The 22,868-nt window shown below is 39.0% G+C and overlaps 1 protein-coding gene across 1 annotated transcript in view; it reads left to right on the top strand.

Moving 5' to 3' along the window:
- Window positions 1-255: 255 nt before the first annotated feature.
- The window catches only part of RET (ret proto-oncogene), an 86,382-nt gene continuing 63,769 nt past the window's right edge, over window positions 256-22,868 (top strand). Inside the window, exon 1 of the mRNA XM_074874507.1 lies at window positions 256-666. Within this exon, the coding sequence (XP_074730608.1) occupies window positions 603-666 (64 nt within the window). The 5' untranslated portion in view covers window positions 256-602. The remainder of the gene's footprint in view (window positions 667-22,868) is intronic.

Below are 22,868 nucleotides of genomic sequence, written 5' to 3'. Positions count from 1 at the left end.
AGCCCGGGGCCGCCCCAGTCCCCCGCACCTTGCCCGCGGGGATGCTCGGGGCGGAGCCGCTGCCGCGCCCCCGCCGCTGCCCTCCGCGGCGGCTCCGCGGGTGGGGCGGGGCGGTGCGGAGCGGGGGCTGCCCGTCGGGCGGGGCGGCAAGTGCGGGGCGGCCGGGGGCGGCCCGGGTAGCGCGGCCCGGGCGCGGAGGAGGGGCCGGGGGCTGGCCGAGCCGGGCGGTGCCGCCGCCCGGGCAGCGCGGGGGGCTCAGCGGCGGGCGCGGCGGAGCGGGGCTTCGCCTGTGACTTCGGCTTCTCCCCGCAGAGCCCGAGAGGCGCCGGCGCCGCTGAGGGGACGCGGGCGCTTTTTCCCGGCCGGTGGCCGCGGGGCGGGCCCGAGGAGGACCAAGGGAAGGAGCCGGCGGAGAGGCATCGCGGAGAGGCGTCCCGGCGCGGTCCGCCCCGTCCCTGCCCGGCTTGGTGCGTCCTATCGCGGCCCGCTGCCGCCGCCCTGGGCCATGGGCCGGCCCGACTGAGAGCCCGCGGGGACCCGCCCGGTGCTGCCCGGAGCCCCGGCGGCCGAGGCGGGGTCGCAGGAGTCCCGGCGCGGGGAAGATGCCCTCCGCCGGGCGGACGGCGGGCTGCCGCCGCCTCCTTCTCCTCCTCCTCCTCTGCGGGGGTAAGTACCGCCGAGCCCGGCCCCGCGGGAAGTTTGCGGGGCGTGGGTGATCGATGGCACCGGCGGCTGGGTCCGGCTCCGAAAATCTTTCCCAAAATACGAACAAGATATAAATAACCCTAATACTTTTTCTTTGCTTTTTAAGCTCGAAGGCTAAGTTAGAACAGATGTGAGTTTCCATGTTCTTTAAATTTATGATGTGAAAGGGAAGAATATTCAAGTGTATTCCTATTTTAAGTTTCTAAAACGTTATTCCTCCTCTGTTGTTCCCCTTTCAGAGCTTTTTGCATCATCAAATTAAATGGGGTTTGGACTGATAAATGAAAATGACCAAAATATGAAAAGTTATTGGATTGTAACTTAGATGGTGCTATCCACAGATGTCAAGTTTCTAAAGCAAACAGAAAACCCATTATATCTCTCTTTCTTCCATATGGCTTTGTTTGCCGATGCATTTCTGATGTTTACATGAATAAATCAAAGTTGTTGTTTGCTAGAGAATGCAGTACAACCTTGCACACCAAAAATGCATTTATGAAAAAAAGCAAACCCCCAACCAGCCTAGTAGTTCACTAGTTGGTATAACAGAGTCAAGTGGAATATTAATTCTATATTTGTGATTCTTTGTAAAATGTGCATCTTTTTCCTTCTCGCTATTGTTTCAAATTAATAGCATTGATTCACACCATCTTAAACCACTCTGTAACTTGCAGAGATTATAAAGCCTCTACTTTATTTCATTTTTTCATTAGTATGCTAAAATACTTCAAGTTGTCCTTACTCTTTCTCTTCCTAGTACATTATTGTTAAGGCCTGATCTTCATAAGAACTCAATGGTATTCTCAAACCTAGGATGTCTGGGAATAAAATATGTGGGGTATGCCACGTCTAAACACTTATTTTAAAAAAATGGACTGGGTTGTATCCCAAGTCATTTCACTATCAGGAAGAATTAGCCATACTTGTATTGCTAATGGATGATCTATCACGCCTACTTTGCTTTTATCTTTGGCAAATCCATTTTCTTTAATGTTTTTGGCAGGATTAGAAGAAATGTAATTTACCTAAATTCTTCAGTTTGAGGAGTATGTTTTCATTAGCCAAAATGAGTCAGATGCATTTGCTTGAAAATCATTTTCAGTGATTTCCGTTTAAGCTGGACAGATGAACTTGCTCCTATTCATGCTGTGATGCCCCAGAATATTGTACATAGTGAACTAACTGGTGCTTGGAACTCCCGAGCTGCTTTCTTGTACAGGGTCCTTTTTTTCTTCATGGTTTTCCTTTCAGTTGGACTGTCATTTGATTTTACTTTCAGGTGTATAACTTTATATGAATTTCATCTGAAAGTCACGGGTGGGAAAGGGAGTTGTCTCTGTGTGCTTTCCTCACTCGAGACAGGTATCTACACCCTCGTTCTTTAAGTATCAGACCTAAGCAGCTGGAAATCAGTTTGAAATATTAAATGTGACCATAAATTGTTAACTCTTGGATCTGTCCATAGCTTGTAGGAATATTATGGGAGTTAATTTATTGAGCAGGACAGACTGCCAAGTAGACTTTTTTTTTTAATGCCCCTTGCTTATACTTACGATCGCAAATATTAATTTTGTTTATGCTCTCAGCTTTGACTTGTGAGGCTTAATACTTGATTCCCCTTAATTTTTACTAAAACTATGGGGAAGAAAAGTTATATATATTTAGCATCACACTTTAGGGTAATTGTATTCATAGTTATTTCAAGAAGTCTGGAATACTAGCAACGTCGTATGGGTGTCTGGTGCTGAAGAAGCACTGCTTTACATTGTTTAGATATGTGTGATGCTAATTCCTATTTATATAATAAAAGATGAGTTGACAAAAGGGGTAAAATGAGTAAAATGTCTTGGAGGTATTTGCAAAATCCCTGTGTGCATAGAGTTCCAGTTTAGAAACAGAGCTATCTTATGTGTGATGCTGCAGTTCCCTGGCAGGAGGAGGAATGCAGTGAAACTTCAGTGGGCTCCATCCTAGGGGAAAGCCAGAGATTCTTCACTGGTAACTATGTCATTCTGTGAAGGAATTCCTCTCACCTGGGCAAGACATAGTCATAGAGGATTCCCACCCAAAGTTAACGTGCAGCGACACCCTTGCGCTCACCTCTTGTTGGTACATATTTGGTTTATCTAACTGTGGGGTTTTGGAAAGCTTAAAACTGCAGTAGTTCTTGAAATGTGTGCTCACAACTAACCCAAAGGTTTCCTCTAACTTGGAACACGATTGCATTGTACCAAGTGAGCTGGATTAATCAGTTTGGTGAGCGTGCTGTTAGTTGAAAGGATTACATCTGGTTCTTTTGTACTGGCGGGCTTCAAAAAGCACACTGGACCATTTGTTCTGAAGCAGAAAGGCTGCAGCCTTGCTGCTTTTGCACCATAAGCAATGCGTGAGTCTCCTGCAGGCACTGGTATTAACATGCAGCAGCCTAGCAATAGAGAAAATAAAAGGAATGTTTCTTCTTAAATTAAGACTTCTGTCTCTTTCATCAGTATCAATTAAAAGAAATGCAGATTTTTATTATGGAGCGTGCATGTGTATTTTTCAGAAGTTTTACATCTTGTCAGTTGTAGGGCTTCAGGGTATTTACTTGCACACAGTGCTGTGTTGCTGTTTGGCACTGGAGTTTTGATTCAATTCTGAAAGCTCATTGATATAAGAGAAGGACCTTGTTCAGTTAAGTGTAGAAAAGCCTGTGGGAAAGGCTTGGTAGGATTGTCTGGCCTGGAAAGTAATTTTTGTTATTAAAGAGAATACTTTTGAAGAGATAATGAATTTTCAGTGAATAAAATAAAGTTTGTAAGCATTACACCATGCATATTTTGTAAAATTGGAAGGGAAACCTGCTTCTACATGAAAATAATAGAGATGCTACTTCAAAAATGTGCTCTTGAATACAGATTATTCAAACTTTTTTCTATTTTTTTGTCTGTGATATGAAACTACTGATGAAAGTATTAGTTCTGATATTCATTTAAGCACTGTACAGGATTGATTCTTACAGTACATTTTTGTGCTGTTAGGGTTACTGTTAATGTTTTATTTTGACTGGTTACAATTTACAAGTCCTGGCTCAATTCATGCATCCAGATCAAGGACAGACTTTAGAAACCAATTGTGCAACTATTGACATCCTTTTCCCCAAAGTTTAGAGATTTTGTGTAATATTTGTATTTCATGATAGAAAATGGATGTTTTCCCTAGGAATAGAACACCTATGTGATTCTTCAAAAAAAAAAAAAAATCACCTGTGCACTAACATATTTAGATCAAAACAGTGCTAATCACATCAAACGGTGGAGCACAGACCATTGACTTGAGTCGGGGACCAGGCTAAAGAGAGACATAAATTTGTTTGTGTGCCTGTCATTTCTGCAGTGATCTGGTCAGACAATATGTGATTTTTTATTTTACTTTGTTTAGATTATAACCCTGACTGTAGGGCAGGGCAAAGGGAATCTGTGGAGAAAACTGAGAGGTACTTCATTAGATCTTACGTGTCTTAACTTGGAGAGGGTCTAAGAGTTATGAGGAAATTTCAAACCTTGCTGCTCTTTTTGGTAGGAAGATGAGTATTAATTATGATACTTTGGTTCTTTCCTACTTTGTTATTTTCCTCTGCCAAGAGGTTCAGCATCCCATGCGCTGGCTCTTCCCCAGGTGCCTCACAGCCCGCTGGTGGGGCCAGCGCTTCCCCTCGCTCCCATCACCTGCTTCTGCCCACATGGGCCGTGAGACTGCTGCTTCACTCATGCAGGACTGATTGTGGGGTTCATTCCAGTGCTCCTGTTAATTTCCAGGGAACGTGCCTGAGCCCTCTGTGGCCCTCTAGGCTTAGTCTCTCTCCTTACTTTATTCCTATTCCCAGGTCCTTCACCTTCCACAAACGTAAATTTTGCACTGAAGTGCACAACCTGCAGCATTTTCTATTTCACAGAAAGTAACGTACTGTATTGGGTTTTTTTCACTCATACTAATAGGATCCATATTTGTGTTATATTTAATTCTCTTTACTTCTCATTGTTATTTCTGCTGTACCTTCTGTCCCTTAGATGGCTGTATTTGCCTATCTGCCTGTCTTCTCAGGGTGTATGTCAGGGCAATATGCAGAATTGGCTTGTTTAGTTCTGCCAGTCAGTTTGTTGGAGTCTTGGTCTTTGGCTGCATTCATGGGTTTTGTTACTATCATAAAGACAGTATAAAGGAAATTAATATCAAGATTATAAAAAGCCAACATTTTAACGCTAAAAAACTCATTCATTAGGCTTTGATTAGCAGACAAGATTTCTTGTAGTATTAACATAGGCAGTCAGTTTGTATGACAGTGTTCAGCACCTGAATACAAGATGCACATTCAGTAGCATACCCATGTTCAGTTTTCCACTCATGTGTCATTATAGTCTTTTAAAATTTGTATTTTTATTTTTTATTTTACTGAAACAACAGAAATGACTGGTGAGAAAACATTTATTTTGTTAATCTCCATTTCTTCCCTTCCACTTTGGCCCCTGGCAGGAGAGAAAGGATTCGTTCACTTGTTGCTGTACTGGCATTCTTGGCACCGAGGTTGGTAACGAGGCAAGTACTAATTCTAGTCTTTTTAGGATTTGAACTGAGGTAACTGGTTTGAGGGAAACCAAATAGTAGCGCTCTCAGTACCTTGTCTGGCAACTGTACTGTTTTACGCATACTGCATATTTAAAGGAGACATGCTAACAGTAAAGAAGAATTCATAGCTCCTGCTCCTCCTGGGCTGCCATCTCCCCCATAAGGCGAACTAGCAAACACAAATATGCCATGGCCTGGAAAAAATCCATGCTATAGGAGCTCGGTGTTTTCTAGAGAGCCTTTTTGCGTAAAGGTCACTTACAGTCTGTCTGCGATGAGGTTTGCTTTATTCACACATTGGCATCCTTCAGCTTTCCAGCAGAACCAAAAGTGGTGACAGCTGGTGATTGACTGGAATTGTCTCTTGGTTTTGAAAAGTAACAAATTGCCCGATACTGCTTATTGGGTGCGAGTGTTTGTATTAGTAACGTTGCAAAACTTACTCTAACACAGATGGTGATTCCCTACGTGAACAAGAGCAGGCACTTTCAGGGTTGAGGCACGTTCATGGTGCACAGTCTATTCTTAGCTCTTACTTTCTACTTTGGTTTGGTTTGGCAGAAGGAGAGCTTAAAAATTCACCAAATTATTCAAAAGAAACTTTGGAATTGTTTATTCTCCAAATGATTTTTTTTTTTTTTTTAAACTCTCTATTACATTTTGGAAAGCAAACAACTGAAGCATTGCAAGGATAAATAAAGCAATTACTGTAGGAGAAGGACAGATTTGAGGTTTGCATATTAGTTTGGTTAGATCAGGATTCAAGTTCAGTTAACAGCTGTGCTACAGATTTGCTCATCGTCTCACACTGTCTCTTAGTTTTCTGTAAAATACCACCATCAATAACATTCTCCTTTGCATGTCGGATGCATAGTTGATTGCCTGTCACATAGCCCCATACTGGGCCATACTGGAGCTGACACAAACTACAGAAAATACACCGGAAAACTTTACAGAATCTCTAGAGTGATCGTGCATCGATAAAAAACATCATCAGAGAAGCTGTAGGTAGCTGTAGGATAAAATCTGTTCGGAGGCTTTATTTTTACAATGGGATCTTTTCCTTCATCAGTGAGATATATTGGCCACCTCCACAATGTTTTGGCGCAGTCATCATGAGCCTTTTGACAAGTTTTCTTGTAGATATGTTGCTAGTTAATAAAGTTAAGAAAGTTTTTGTTAAGAAAATAGTAATTCAGCCAAGGTGTGAATAGCCAGATGGCTTTTGCTTCTTTTGGAGCTCAGGTTTTTTTTGGAGTATCTAAAGCCATCTTATTCTTCAGATATTTTGGATTTTTTTCCCCACAATAAGGAGAATACAAAACTGGTTTTTTTAAAGATTACTTCGTAAAAATAGCTGAATAGTTTCAGATTTCTGGATCTTGAAATGGGACCATAAACATACCAGGCACATCTTTACCTAGAAGAGATGCTCTGAAAATCTGCTGAAAGGAAGATGATCATCAGCGCTTTAGAGCTTAAAGGAAAATTGTTGTGATCGCAGTCAAAAAGGGGAATTGGAGACTTTACTGGGGTAATAGTGCCAAAAATGTTGTTTGACTGAATTACTTTAGAAGTTTGGCTAACAAAATCAGGTGATTGTAAAAAGAAAATGGATATATTACTCCTAATGGCTGTCTAATGGGTTTTCAGTGTATGCATTTAGAAAACTAATTAAACATTATGTTTAACTGATAAAACAAAGTTGCTTGTGTTGCTGTAATGGGTGGGGTTTTTTTAGTGTCCACTTTGGCTTTCTTCCAACTGAGACAAATTTCACTCTCAGGTGATGAAATTAAATCTAGGTTTTTATCCTAGTTCAGAGACACCAAGTTTTCCGTTATGGACAATTCCATTATCTGTTTTTTTCAGATGCAAAATGGCAAAATTCATATTAACAGCAATAGACCAGAATTTCACATATCTCTGAAGCCCCTTAAAGACTAGTTTTGCCACTGAATTAGAGCAGGCAACCATTAGTCTTGTCAGTGCCATTCCAAAGCTGACTTGGAGATGAGACTTAAATCTCCCGGTGGCTTAAAGACACAGAGAAGTTTCTATGTTTTTGTGAAGAGCAGATGCATAATTTCGATAGTCCTTTACCACACTTTTTCTATATCAAGAGCTGAGACTTTCAGATCGGATCCTAACAAGGATGTTGCAGAGCAGCTCCCTTTGACTCCCTTAAGAGGATACTTCTACACTGATTGGCTTCTGGAGTTTTTTGCCTTTTGTGTAAGGTGGCCTTTCCATATCCTATTATCTAAAGCAGACACTGAGAAGTATTTCTGTGCAGAGTAATGAGGATGTAAGAAATATGAATGATTTACAATATGGTGGTAAGAATAGATTTGATTCTCTAGGTTACCTTCTCCAACCCCTGCCACTGTGTTCCTCAAAAATTACCCATCAGATTGAAAGGTCTTTGTGTTGCTGTTGTGCTTTTGGGAGGAAGATACTGACCACCAGTGTTCCTGCTGTTTTGCATGGAATGGGGAGAGGGGAGAAAGAATGCAGATTGATATGAATCAAATGGAACATAAAGTCAAAGAAAAGTTATGTCTTACTGAAACTTAGCCTGTAACAGTCATCTATGGCTTTAAACAGCTGATTTTTTTTTATATATATTAAATGAATTGTGTCTATTTGGATGGGAATACCCAGTATAGAGTGATTAATACATACATTTATGACATTCAGTCATCTCAAAGTAGGAAAGGGTTTGAAATGTGCACATACTCTAGGGCTGCAATCAGGCTTTCTTTTACAAAAAATAAAAACAGACACTGGCAAATAATATGAAAATATTTCTAAACTATATTGCCATTGCTTTGTGGTCTGCAAGACTGTAAGACAAAAGTTCATGAAATCTAAATAACAGGGAGGGGAAAGGAAAGGATACAAAAACTCTCATGAGGAAAAGGCTTAAAGTTTTGATTTTACTAGGAAAAGAAGTTGTTTATTTTCCAGGAAAAAAAAAAAAATTCAAATTGGGAGTAGAGGAATGAGAATGGATTTGGGTAGAAGGCATTGGCTGTTTTGATACTGTCGTGTGAAATTGCACTGTGATAACTGGGAAGTTCTGACAGGACCTTTGGAGAAATGCTCATTATTAAAAACAAAACCAAAGTGCTGCTCTGGCACCTGCAGTATGATGAACATCATTTGTAAAGCACTTAACAGAACCTTCTCACATCTCTGAAGTACTTAGGCATATGCTTAGGTTTATCCTATATCAGCAAAGCATTTTAGACTGGGACTGCTGAATCAAAGCCTGATAAAGAATTGCACAGAAGTTCCCAAAGTTAAAACTGTGGTGGTATATTCAGGTGCCAAATTTCTCTTTGCTACCCTTTGCTGTAACGTTCCCCTTTCCTGGTGTGTACTTAGACTAACAATTGTCACGGCTCTGAAATATAGGTTTTTCCTGTTGTGCGAGTTAACACATTACAAGTAAATGTAACATCCCAAACTTCTCTTGCAGCCTGCAGAATACAAAGATCTAGCTAGTTTGGAAGCAGCACATGTTATAACTCAGGAGCATAGGTGAGGTTAGCTTGCACTGAGCTCCACGTTGCCTTTGTTTACAGTATCTAGGCTAGTATGTTTAGAGCTACTTTGGGTATCTTTGTCGTACCTTGTCATCCGAGGGTTAGATACCAGTGCTCCTGACCACTGTCTCAATGTGACTAAAATACACATTTGAGATACTTTTCACTGACAGCATAAATAAAGTTCTCTCTCTGTGTTTAGGTTTATTTATTTATTTATTTAACTGGATAGCTTTTCTGAGTAGCCTTCTTAATAGTCTAACTTCCCTGAGTTAGACCAGGTAAGATCTGTCCTTAAACCTTTCTATAGGCCTTTTGTTTTCTTGAGCTGTAGAGATTTGGCAGTGGTTTCTGGTGCTCTGCTACCTTGGATCACTTGTGCTGCTTTTGAACTGTGTTATGTACTAGGTACCCCATTTGTATTTTGATAACCACAGTGTCTTTGGAGAGAAATACAGAAACAAATACAAAGAAATCATGATTGCCTGTTACTGCTTTTGAGCAATTCAGGGTAGAGGTTTCTCTAGTTGAGCCTGTGGATGTCATTGAAATTAAAAGGACAGAGGGAGATGGTTTCTGTACAATGGCTCATCCTAATTCCAATTATGAAACAAAGCAATGGGAGTGTTTAAATTTTGGGTTTGAACATACAAGTTTTAAAGTAATGAGGGGGGAACAATATGGCTGTAATATAAATTTTATTGCACATTTCAATTCAGCATTGCTGACATGCTCTGAATGAGAAAGCATTCTAAACAGTTTTATGGCTTTGATAAACTTTTGCCTTTGTGAAGATCAGAAGAGTTTTCCTAAATTGCTTTGCTAAGGACTTTCTGGATAGCGAGAGAGTTTATAAGGTACATTTTCCAGATTCTTAGTATTTTTAAAAAAGAGAGAAAGAGAGAGAGAGAGTAACCCAAACATTTAAAACTTAGTTTCTGTAAATTCAACAACAAGCAGGATTATTTTAAGAAACCATGATAGATCACCCACAAAACCTCTGTAAAAAAGGGAAATGTTTATAAAATTACTTTTTTCTTATAATATTGAAGCATTTAAGTGAGCCTGTTATTGTTGGGGAAAGGGCCTTTATTTAACTCTTTCTCTTCTTAAATTTTAGTCTAACAATATTTGAAATGAAAATTGGACCAAAAGTTTCCGGGCAGTAAGTGCCTAAAGAAGATAAGTAAGAATAGAAAGCTCAAGGTTCTACTTCTTGCTTTTTTTTGCCCCACCTTTTTTTCTTCTTTTTTTTTTTTCTAAATCTGGCTGCCACAGACTCTTTTTTTGTTTGCATTTTTATAATTTTTCCAATAATGTATTAAATCCTTGTCTCCTGGCATCATGCATTTAGGTGGGAATTATTCACTTTATCGAAAAAATTCTGTTCTTCAACTCTGCACAGGAAATCTTGGTGTCATGGCACACACATCCTGACAATTAGAAAGCAAATTAGAAGAATCTATACAAGTCTCTACTTTATCCTTTCAGAATTTGTCCGCAACACAACTTCTAGGAGACAATAAGGGAAAGGCATGTTATTTAAGTATTTAGGTTGGTAATCACAAACTCAGTTTAGAATATAGTAGTTACATGTGTCAGAGTAATAAGGAGACTGGTAACAAGGACTTTCACTTATTTTTATAAAATATTCTGTTGCTAAAAAATCCCTCTGATATTCCCCCCCCCTCGTTAATTCTTGGTGGTGGTGATAATGTAAGAATTACCACATGGAGTCACACTAAAAGACCATCTGGCCCATTAGCCTATTTCCTGATGATGACTGGCAGTATCCAGTCTCAAATATTTTGGCCTTCATACTGCTTGGAATGTGAAGGGTAATAAGTAGTTTAGGAAATACTGGTTTTGAAGAAAAATAGAAAAGATTGGTAATATTTATTCACAAAGATAACTGAGAAAGCACAGAGTTCAAATTCTTCAATTTATGCAGACATATTATAAAGATGGATGTAATAGTGAAGAGAGAGTAATGGTGGAAACCAGACATATGCAGCTTATATCATACCAAGATTCAGGAAGCATTTTGGTCATGGGAAGCTACAGGAATCGGTTGTCCACAGTCACTTTGGGATTTCTATCACTGGGAGTATCTTAAGAACAGGTGAGACAGCAATATGTTGACTTTTATGTATAATTGGTCCTACCTTGGGTGAGTTAGATGACCTCTGTTGGAAACTTTTGACTTCATCTTATGGTTTTGTGCTTAGGGTGTAAGAAATAGGACAAATGCAGCCTTTGTATGTCCGCTGAAGTTAATGCCTGGTGTTTGATCGATCAGGGATCTTTAAGAGATCATGATAACTTGAACCTGTGGTCAATGCAATTTGAGAGTTGATATCAAAATACTTACATTGTTAATCATCGACAGCTGAATAGACAGGTGCCTTTGATGTCAAGATGAGCTTCTGGAGTTTCTGATTTGCAGAATATCCCCAGGGATATATTTGATACGTGGTGGTCTTTTTTCTTTTTAAAAATCAAGTTCTAATACCATGCTCAGCATTCTCAAATCCCAGGCAATGAGTTGGGGACCTCACACTGGCACTGAGCATTTCCAATTAGGGCCTTAAAAAAGTCTGTATATGTGTGGCCTAACCTCGTCACCCAGAAGAATAGAGAGTGTGTTGTTTTCTTCAGACAGAAAGGAAATGTATTGGAGTGATAATATTTGTTGAGGATCCATTTTCTCAGAGTTAAACTGGATTTATGGTTTGGTAGGCAGTTCTTATTAAATGAGAATTTAATGATAGCAGAAAGACTATGAAAAAATCAGCACTGGGATTATAACTCTGCTGTCAATATTTTCCTCCCTGAATCCTAAATTGCAATTGCCAGGACCATTTATCTGTCTTTGACTTTGGCTGCCGAGAACTCTCTTATAGTTTTCTCTTTTATCAGTGCAATGCTTTGCTAGATTTTAATCTTTGAAGAACTGCAGTTCATATTTTTCCATTGTTGGTTCTATTTCACAGTTAGTATCTTTCATGCATTCATTGTAATTCCACAACACTTTCAAATTAGGTGTTTATGTTTAAATGTGCTGAATTTAAAATGGGGTTTGGGGCGTAAGATACTTAACTGCTGTTGATTGCCAGTACTGGTCTTATGGAAGGAACTGATAAGGTGTTTTACAAAATAAAACTATGGGGAAATATGGTGCAATCCTATAATGTTATCCTATTTCCCATTTTGAGAAGATTGTCGTTTACCCTGTATGTGCCAGCATGGCATAACAATAGGTTGTATCCAATTCTGAATGCAAGATAGAGGCAAGAAATCACTGTGAAGAAAAGAGAGATTATTTCTTCTTTCCAAGGACTGAATTCAATCCTAATTAGTCTTGATTTAAAGCAGAATTGTTACCTTGTCCCCTTTTCTGGCATTTGGACAGAAACCTACAAATGTGTGGAACTGCTGTTGAAAATGAAATTGCACTGGCCTATGTGATTACCTTTCAAAATGTCCCGATAAAGAGTGCAGACACTGTCACAGCATCTGATTTTTTAGACGTGTGATTTTTGTCTGGGAGGAATGTTTTGTTTGGATTTTTTTTTTCACATCTAACTTTTGAGTAGCTTGTGAGTACCATCAGTCTCGCAATAGAATGAAAACCTTGAGCCTTAACTCTTTTTTCTTAAATTAAAAAGATAAGAAAGGACATCATTTTCACAGAGTTGATTTGGAGAAACTGTAGTACACCTAATTTTCCCCTTTTCACAACAGACACCTCCTTTTAGCAACTTTAATTACAACTGCCCTTAGATATCACTAGATAGTAGATGGAGATATACCCATGTATCATGGAGTATGTTGCCTAAACTGTTAACACTGAAGTTTTTTGTTCAAAGACCTGCCTGTACCTTTTTTTTGTTAGAAGCACATATGTAGTTAGGGTTGACCGGAGCCCCAAAATGTAGCTCTGCTTAGAAAGAATGAGCTTAAAAAAAAGTTGTCAATGAGAAAAGAAATTAAAAAACCATAACAAATTAATTCAGGTACTACACTCCAGCTTCTGTGCCTATCTTACTTGCTTGGGGAAATTCCAGCAAAGTCGGTGTTAAAATGCATGTTTCTTTTCTGTTGCTAATGTCAGATCTGTTTAACAAGGGAAAATAAACCAAAGTGTAGGGGAAATCAGGAAACTGTCAATGCAGAAAGTACTATCAAAAGCAGAATGGGCAAGATTTTCATAAAATGGTTCACTAGTGCATTTAATGGGGTCATAGTCTTTTCTAGCTTCACCTAATGAAGGCTGGGTTTTCCCCTAGATTTCAGATTTTAAAGATGCTATACTTTCTTCTGGAGAGCACATTGAGACTAGTTTCCATTCCTTCTGCCACGGTAACTTTTCCCGACATGAAGTAATCAAAGCCAGATTTGGTGACAACTTCCAGATTTTGCAAATTACTTTGGAATAAAAGCTGTAAAAGGGAGATTGCTCCATTTATCTCAATGAGACATTAACACTGAAGTCTTAAAAACTCATTCAAATATGGCCATTGGCAACATTCTCATTGCTGATCATTTTAGTAGAGCTGTCTGGATAAACAAGTTACCCATTTGGATTGTTGTGGGAACCAAATGGTCAGTGATGGACCTCATGATCACTGCCAGAGTTAGGTGAATATTTAACAGGGTTTTCAAGCCCTTGGCAAAGACAATCTAGAAATCCTACCAATGGAGTAAGACACAGAAATTTTGCAGTGGCTCTCTATTTTAAATATCTACGGACATAAAATTAATATCCTAGAAATTAAATACACCACATAGACTGTTTTGCTGATTTTATCCCAGTAAATAATGTTATTGTTTTGAAAATGCGGAGAATCAGGTGCATTTAAGGTGCTTTGCATTTGCAGGAGTCTGGATTTCTCATTATAAAATTAAGACTCAACATGTCAAGTATGCAGATAAATATGTGCAAGTCTTACTTGGTTTTATTCTCTCTGGAGTGGTGGTACTGAAATTATGGTTTAGTTCAATACGTGGTCCAGAGATACTGGTGGTCTTTCCCTCGATGTCAGTGTTTCTGTATTGTGCCTCTGGCAGCTGACTATCCATGGGAAAATGTACTACATTTTGATCATTAGTTCTTGAACTGTGGACTTCACGCTACTAATGGTCTGTCAGCCATAGTAAAGAGCTGAGAAGCCATGTTAAACAGCTATTTCAGTGGTGCTTGCAATTAAAACCTTGATGATAAACATGCATATTGTCATAAAAGGATGAGGATTGAGGGACATATAGTGATAAAAATTCTGGGAACCCCTGTTGTAGGTGACAATACTTCATAGCAAAATTTTTGTTAAACAATTTTGAATACACAGCTGCCCCTCCTCTTTTTCTTTGGGAGGGGGTTGATTTTGTGTGGAAAAAACTTAAGTGCACATATTTACTGGTGTAAGAATAACAAGCCAATCAAAGAAAAAAGTCAAAGCAAACAAAAACTTCTGACTGTCAGATGACTTCAGGGCATTTGTTTGCTGCTATTCTTAAGGCACACAAAAATTACTGTAAAGTAACTTTCTGAAGCAATGGGCATTTTCATTATAGGAGGCTTAAGAATATGTTTAAAAAAATTTAGAATCAATCCTTCTTCTGAATACTAAAAGTTTGTCTGGTCTGGTCTGTCTGTAGCTGTCAGGTTATTTGGGTTGTTTAAATAAAATATCTGTAAAGTAATGATTAATCTGCTTGATCTGTAAGGTAAGGATTTCCTCTTCATATACTTACACCTGTCAGATCTGGTCCTGGACAGTTCGGGGCACTGATGTCATACTTTATATTTTAGCAACATTTGATTAACACCTATTCCTGTCAGCAAAGCTGGATAAATTTGTCGAGTGAGAAACCACCGTTTCTTGTCATACTGTCACATCTCCCAACAGTTCTGGTATTAAGCCCTGCTTCCCTCACACTCGGTATGCAGAATGAATGAGGGTGTTTTAGTATGACTTCTGTTTTTATAGTTAACTGAGCTTTGAAATTGTCTCCTAAATCATTCTTGCCAACAGCATTAACTACCCGTTTGCTGGTAGTCAGAGATTATTCTACAGTAAGTTAAAGGGTAACTCATCTTCTTTTGTGATGACAGGAAACATGGAGGGATGTAAAAGATAATGGCTAATTCAAAGCAGATCACTCTGCTTCTGGAAATCCATCAACTCCAAACAGAGATCTGAAATTTTGCAACAAACTTTGAAAGCTCTTTCCCTTTTGATTCTTCAGTAAATGGTTATCTGGGGGAGGATGATGCAGATGCCCTTGAATTATGATGCCTTTCATTACGAAGGGGTGAATTGCACATTAGCCTGGCATTCAGAAGCCTGAAGGACTCAACCATTGTGTGTTTGCTGCTTCAAAAAAGGTAAAAGAGAGATGCAAAGTAGATAAGTGATGTGGTATTAAAGAAAGGTCTTTATCCTTCCCTCTCCTTTTGCAGAAACAAACCCCTGAAAATACATCAGTTAAAAATGTACTTATGCAGAGATGAGTCATCCCAGCTGTACGGCTGGACCAGGCAGTGAGGCGACAGGGGCAGGTGGAGCAGTGGAACAGCAGGTGAATTGATCCTTGAGTAAACACCTGTGTTTGCTTTTTTAAAATTTTCTTTTAAAAGACAGGTGCAGCAAAGGAACAAGAAAATTTAATGTAATAACAAGCCATAGAAGGATATTTCAGAGAGGTAATTTTTTTTAGAAACAAGCTGTATCTAGCTCTCTTCACATGGCAGTTCCATCCATACTTCCTTGTTCATCACCTGGGGTTGCTTCTGATAGGCAAAAGCTAGTTATTTTGTTTGACAGCCAAATTGTTGCTGCTGTCATTAGCTGCTTCAGAGAAATGATGTTATTTTCTGTGGATGTGGGGGTGGGATCAAGAAAACATTCCTACTAAGTTTGCCTTGGTCTAGATCAAGAGCATTACCCCTTCATTTAATGTGTTCTTCTGGAGCAAGGCATCTTGCAAGACCTCGAGCAAAGCACATGAAAATTCAGGATCAGACTGCTTGCTCATGAGGAAACTGGACGGTAAAAAGACTAGTTTGAGACTGGAGCAACCCACTCTTTAAACACTCCAAAAACCCATAGAAAACACTGTGTCCAGGACAAATTTAAAGACAGCCACCTCTTCTGAGAGGCTCTATTTGAAGATGGGGGCAAAGACCAGATTCTTCTGTTACAGACGCTCTTAAGCTTTGAGTGTAGAAGTAATTTACTTAGGCAGTATTTAGGTATGACAGTCACAAACACAATAAAAAGTTATACAGTAGATTGTTTTTGCCAGGCTATGATTATAATTATTCACAACTCTTGATGTGTATCATGTACGTGAATCATTTTTAATTTCCTGAGAACAATGTAACTTAAGATATCTTTATACATCAGGCTGTTTGATTTATTAGAAAACTACTAGATCCATGTATTGAAAACCCTGTTAATGATTGTTGTGTATCATTCTTACTGTGAAAAAGTGAGGAACATGGTAACTTGTGTGTATTAAAATGTGAACATACATTTTAACATGCTATACATCTCTATATAAGCTCTGTCAAAGATAAATAAAACAGATATTCGATGGCAAGATAAATAAAACAGATATTCAATGGCATCCTTCCACAGTCATTGTAAAGCTGAGTAGGAGTTGCCTTATTCAAGTGGTCTTTCTTCCTATGCTACCACATGCAAAAGAGGTTTTCTGAAAATAGAGAAAAAAAGATAATGGTTTTCACTGTAAATCTGTTTATTTTTATCAAAATATAGCTACACTGTTTAACAAATACTTTACAGAAAACAATACAATATGCCAGCAAGGCTGCTTTTATTTCCCAGTATTTCTAATCGACCGTGTGCAAAATGAATCTTTTTATGATAGATGTATTTTCATTACAAGTAAATTTTACTAACTGAATTAATTTGTTTCACTTACTCCTTACAAAGTCAATATGTTACTTGAGAATCAAGCAATTCTTTGATGCTAGTATGTTAAATAATTAAGGAAAAAAAAAAGTAAAGAAGTAAATGAACTAGTAGGAAATAATAGCCATCCATCAAAAAGAGTTTAAGTTTTTTCCAAACGTTATGACAAGCTTTGCTACCTTCAGAGGGCTTGGATCAATCCTTATGACTCACCCCCTTAAAAAAAAAATGAATTAAAGAATCCCTAAATGTTTCCATCCACAAACTTATTATCGATGATAAATCAGGGAAGAAGATTTTGCACGAAGTTGGCTATTGTCTAAAAAGTTCTATAGCTGTTTAATAAAACAAGGAATTGGTATATTTTTTGTTGCAAAGATGTACTTGTTTTTTCCAGATAGTACGCTTGCATGCTTCTGACTTGTAGTATGGTTCAGGTATTTTTTATTGGCAGCTTTCATGATTTATGGTTTGCTGAGTGACGTTTTATTTCTTATTCAACATAGTAACAGCTCAGATTCTTCAATTAATCACTTTTATAAGTAAAACTGATGCACTGGATATTTATAGAGCAATTTTCAGGACAGGGTCTTTGAGATATTCAAATTACCAAGAAAACCATGTGGACAAACACAACCTGGTGTGTGCAGATATATATGAGTTGGAGAAGATTAAAGAAGGAGGCAGTAGCTGTAATGTCTAGACTAGCATTTGTGACTTGTAATACACTGTTAATATGAGTCTGTTTTTTCAAACAGAGGTGTTCAAAGGGAGCTTAAGGTCTATTATGAATTCTCCCCTTGTGATAGAAGGAAATAACTTTGGATAGGATCAAGCTTTGTGGATTTCAGCTGCAAAACTCTCATTAAATTCAATTTCACCTTTTGTGTTGGTTTTGAGACCCTGTCAGAATTTCATTTGGCACAGAGAGCAGTAAGTTCATTGAGGAAATACAGAGTTTTAAAAACCATGATTGCTTTTATAGTCCTGTGGTATGTAACCTGGCAGGACAAGTGTCTGTGCCCAAAGTTACTGTAGTTCATATTGCTGTGTTCATGCTTAGATTTAATTTCTTAATAAAAATACTAAGTGTGGTTTAGGGAAAACACTGCAGTGTCAGATGATTAGTGGTGGAATGAAAAGATGCTCTTACTGGAAATCAAGTGCTTTCCTCTGATTTTTAAGGCATACAATGATGAATATGATGCTGCTAATGTGCATTTTTTACTCTTAGAAGTAGAGGAAAACTTGAGAGCCATGTGAATATAAATGCCTTAAAAAGAAAACTCGTGTAGGTGTCTGAAGGGAAAAAAGAAAACAGGGAAAATAATAACTTGAATGAACAGGCTATTGTCAGAGCTTTTGCATATCAGGATTCTTTATGTGGAAAAGAATAACCAACATGATCTCCTGGGATTGTGACTGCTGAGAGGGCATCACACTGGCTTGTCAAGAAGTGCTTGACAGGCTGCAGAGGACAAAATGTCACATGAGGAGTTAGGAAAAATGGTTTCCTTGTCATTTCAGTTATTGGCCAAATCTCTTCCATTTCACCCTTTATTTCCTCCTCCAATTTATGGCAGTGGAGGTCCAATATTGTAAAAGCTCTTTGTGGTCTGTGAATGGAAAAGTACTCTTGGTTCTAGTAACTAAATATTACAGTTTTCTTGTTTGCTATTTTCAAGCATTGCTGTAAATTTTTAACCATTTCAGTATACAGTTTAGTGGAAAAACTTGTCTTTATTTGTTTCTCTTCTAGAGATATTTCTTATTAATTCGTCACAGGAGACACTGCAACATTGTGGCAAATGTGGATAAATGCTGTTAATTTACTCTTTTGGTGGTTTAAGTAGGATTCTCTCTTGGGTATTTCTTCTATTCAGAAGAATCAGCCAGTACTTGTGCCTGTTGTAATATAGTGTTTGTTTAAAGGCAGAATTCCAAATTCATTTGTTGGCTTTTCTCCTGAAACATGACTGTAACAGGGACATGGATACCTTAGAGAGCTAAATATCCTGCAGTCTGGTTTGCTACTGATGTGCATACATAATTTCCACTGACAGTAATGGGAGTTACATGTGTATAGAAAGCAAAACAGACCCTTAAAAAATGTTGGTCAAGTAATAAAAGCTAGTCTAAAGAGAGTGTGGAAGTAGGGAGGGGGAGGGTGACTTTTTTTTTTTACTTTAACTTATCCTCACTCCACAAATGTTAGCTTAATATTACTTTTATGGATCCACTCCTGATTTATTATGGCATGAGAGGTAAGATGAGATCCATGTGGAATAGGTAAGCAGAAGATGACTTTAAAATATACTTACTCTAAAGAGAATGAGAGAGAAAACTGAAGAGGCTGAAAAGGTTTCCCCTTCCCTGCTCCCATAAGAATTAGAAGAGAAGTTTTCCCATGTAGCAGTTGTACGGTAGAAGAGTCTGCCATACTGATGTGCTGCTAAATATCTTTTGCACAGTAGCAAATAGCAGTGCTGAGCCTGTACTGCCAAGGCTCTGAGCGTAGCTGCCCTCACCGCAGTACTGGCTGGGCTGCACAGAGCCCCTGTGCAACGGAGCTGCCACACCAGTGTGTGGCATGTGGACCGTAGGGCAAGAGATTGGGCATCCTTAGCCTCTGCTGTGCCCTGGGACTGGGCTTTGTGCCTTGCTCCAGACCAGGGCACTGCTCTGCCTGTGTAAGGTGCAAATGAAAACTTAAAGATTCTCTTCAGCAAAACAAACAAGCAGTCCTGCATCCCAGTAGCATCCAGCATCCAAGATGTAAAACTGTCCATTGCAGTGTATTTATTGGCAACTTTACTGTCCTTTGCACAATATGTGTTATTTTGAACTCTAAAAAATAAGGAACTTAACTGCTTTGGATGACGTCAGGATTTTGAGTGTTTTCCTAGAGCTTCAAATGAGAAGGGAGAAGCAAATTCCTGGATAGTTAGACCTGGCAATCTGTAGTCTATCCCCTAATTAAATTCTCTGTAACCACTGTGTTTTCATTGTTAATCAATGGACATTTGTCCTCAGAAGAAACTAACTCTTGGGAGTGTAGGAAAGGATAAAACTGTTGAGAAATCTAAGTATTACACAAAAGGCATAAAAATCCAATTGTCCTTTTTCAAAATAGCTGAACATCATGGCATCTTAATAAAGGGAGTGCTAGAATATGTTCTCCTAATAAACCTCAGTAAAACCTCTAAAAATAACTACACAGATATATTCTAAGTTGATTAGCAGTAATTGAACTGACTTAATGTAGTTGGATGATGTCATGTATAATATTCCTCTAAAGTAATTTCTGTAGACAAGCCATTTGAAGTCCTCTTGCAGCCAGCATAAACATCTTCATGTTGCTAAACTGAGCGCTCAGACTAAAGCACTCAGCGGGAGAGCTCTGACATCTGACTGTTTTATCTTGTTTGTTTGAGCTACTGTGGCTTGCCTGTTAGAAGCCGCTTTGAAATGACAAATATCTCATCCTTGTTTTAGTGAAAATGTGGAAACTATATAGTTGTGTAACAATTCAGACCTGTTAGTTGTAGAATAATAATAGATTAATAAACGTTAAAGATGGAAAGGACCTTTGAAAGTGTCTGGTTTCAAAGTTTCCCTGCAGTATGCATTTCCAGTGTTCTGTCCAACTTGGTTCAGTCTGTCCCAAGCAATGGGGACTGTTCCATGCTCTAATTCATCTCACTAGAAGGAAGCTTGGAAAACAATTTTCCTAGACTTGAGTCTTGTTTTTGCATCTGCTTATACATCTCCTATATATCTGTTCTTCTATTTTTACAGCCTTTTTAAAAGCTTGTAGTTGGTTAATACAGGTGGCATCTTCTTCCAAAATTTTTGTAGCTTGGATTGTTGGCTTTGTGGAAATGGTTTTGTGGGGTTGTGTGGGTTGGGTTTTTTTGTTGTTTTGATTTGTTTTCTGAGGGCCAAGGCATCCATAACTGATTTAAGTATTCAGAGTGTGGTACAGGGTGTAAATGTGGTTTCTACAGAAAGAAATTGCTGTGTCCTTGCTCTGAGATTTTTCTGTTTACTGACCTAGATTGCTTTAATCTAGAAGCACTTCTAAGTTTTTCTTCATTAGCTCTCCGTGATATTGACAGTTTCCTTTTTTGTGCCGTGGGGTACTGGGGTATCAGTCATTCTTGGGCGGTTTTTGATTGGGGCACCAGTTTATCAATTACTGAATATTCATTTTGCTGATACAGTAGAGAAATTCAACTGTCCAAGATTTGCAGCTGCTGCCTTGCTTTTTACCACATCTAAAGGTCAGGAGCAATACCTTGTGAGAAAATGACGTAATTTTGCTGATTTATTTCTCAAACCATGGAATTTTTTTTTTTTTCCTCCAGAATGGTTGTTCATTGATTCAGTAAAGCACTGATGTGCAAATCCTGTCAGAAATTTGCACTAATCTCCTGAAACTGTCAAAGTGCCAAAGGCACTGTTAGTTACAATGCTGCCCTTAATCAAGAGAGCCGGCAAGGCCAGGACTGTAGCTTCTGTTCCTGTATTATTAAATATCAACAGCTAATAGCATGCTTAGTTAGTATTAGTTAATTCTTTAAATGATAGCTTATTGGGGGAGAACACATCCTGTGGACAAGGGGAAAAGTCATTAACTTCCTCTTGGAGTAATGACATTTAGGAGCAGGCTTCAACATGCCCATATTTTGCCCCTTTCTCTGTTAGCCTTTGAGAAGATTTCCTCTTTCTCTGATGTGTTTTGCCAACTGTACTGGATTGTCTGCCCAGAGCACGTAGCAGTTCAGTTTTCCCAGAGGGCTTACAACATGATTTTCTGGCTCCTGCTGGAGCATGGACCTAGCTGACTGAACTGGTAGCCTCTTTAAAACCTCTGTTCTCTCTGCACTTCAGTGACATGTCAGTTGTGACCTGCAGAATCAGATGCATGTCTTACAGGTTTGAGAGTTGCTGGTGAAAACTTACTGTCTTCCTAGGTGTGGAATGCCAGTAGGACAAGGACTGACGGATTTTGGAGTCTTTCTGTCTCTTAAAGACAAGTCATAGCCAGTCAAATCAGTATTGAACCTATAGTGTTTTCAGAGAGGCTGACAATGCCATTTTTATGTGCAACAGTGCACTCTCTATTCATCAAGGAAATGACCACAGAAATGTGTACCCAGCTGTCTTCATATCAGTAGCATCTATGCATAGCAGCTGCTGATGTTTGCGATGATCATTTCCTTTTAGACCCTTCTTATTTTGGTGGATAAGCATCAAAAAAATTAGTTAAAATCTTGTAACTCAAGAACACCTAAGAGCCAAATTCAAAACTACTTTAGTACCACCATTGTTGCGATGCCTTAATCCATTGAATTTAAGCCAACATTGGATGATGTTCCCTACATGATAGGGAGCTGTGCAGTGTGCTCTGCAGTCCTTGTCCTTGAGTATCCCCTGCTGCAGCCCTGGTCTCAGGTCACTTAGACCAGAGGAGCCTCTGGGGCCCTGCAGCACCCTGCAGACCCCAGGTTACTTCCACATGCTGTATGGGAGCAGGATGCTCACATCTCTTCCAACTGCTCAGGAGATGCCTGAGGTGCTCACTGCAGAGCATGCCTTGGCCTTTAGCAGATATCATCTGAGCAAAGTCCTGCTCCAAGGCTTTGATTTTTTGTTGTTACTTTAAAATCTTTGTATCTGCTTTCATAAAGAGACTTTTTTTTAAAAAAATTTTGAAAGTCCTTTTTGTACCATTTACAAGAATCACAGCAAGAGATGAGATGATATCGTGGCCAGGGCTTTAATCTATTATTTATTAGACCTCAGTTAAATGAGGTGCCTGTGACAAAGCAGGGTGTGTGGTTTTGGTTAAGTCCCTTGGGTCTGCTGGTATGCAGTGTATTAGGACTATCAGTGCAAAGCACTCTTAGAGAGGAACTTTGTATTTGGGTCATAACTCCCCCCCCCTTCTACTTCCAACTGCTCTTTGCAAAGCAAATTATATCCTTAAAGGCACAGATTGTAGATGGATTAGGTCTGTACTGAAGACACATTTGTGTTAGAGATTTTTACCTCATGGACATAG

Source organism: Strix uralensis, chromosome 7 (assembly GCF_047716275.1).
Source record: "Strix uralensis isolate ZFMK-TIS-50842 chromosome 7, bStrUra1, whole genome shotgun sequence".
NCBI lineage: Eukaryota > Metazoa > Chordata > Aves > Strigiformes > Strigidae > Strix > Strix uralensis.
This window is presented reverse-complemented; position numbering and strand designations above follow the sequence as displayed.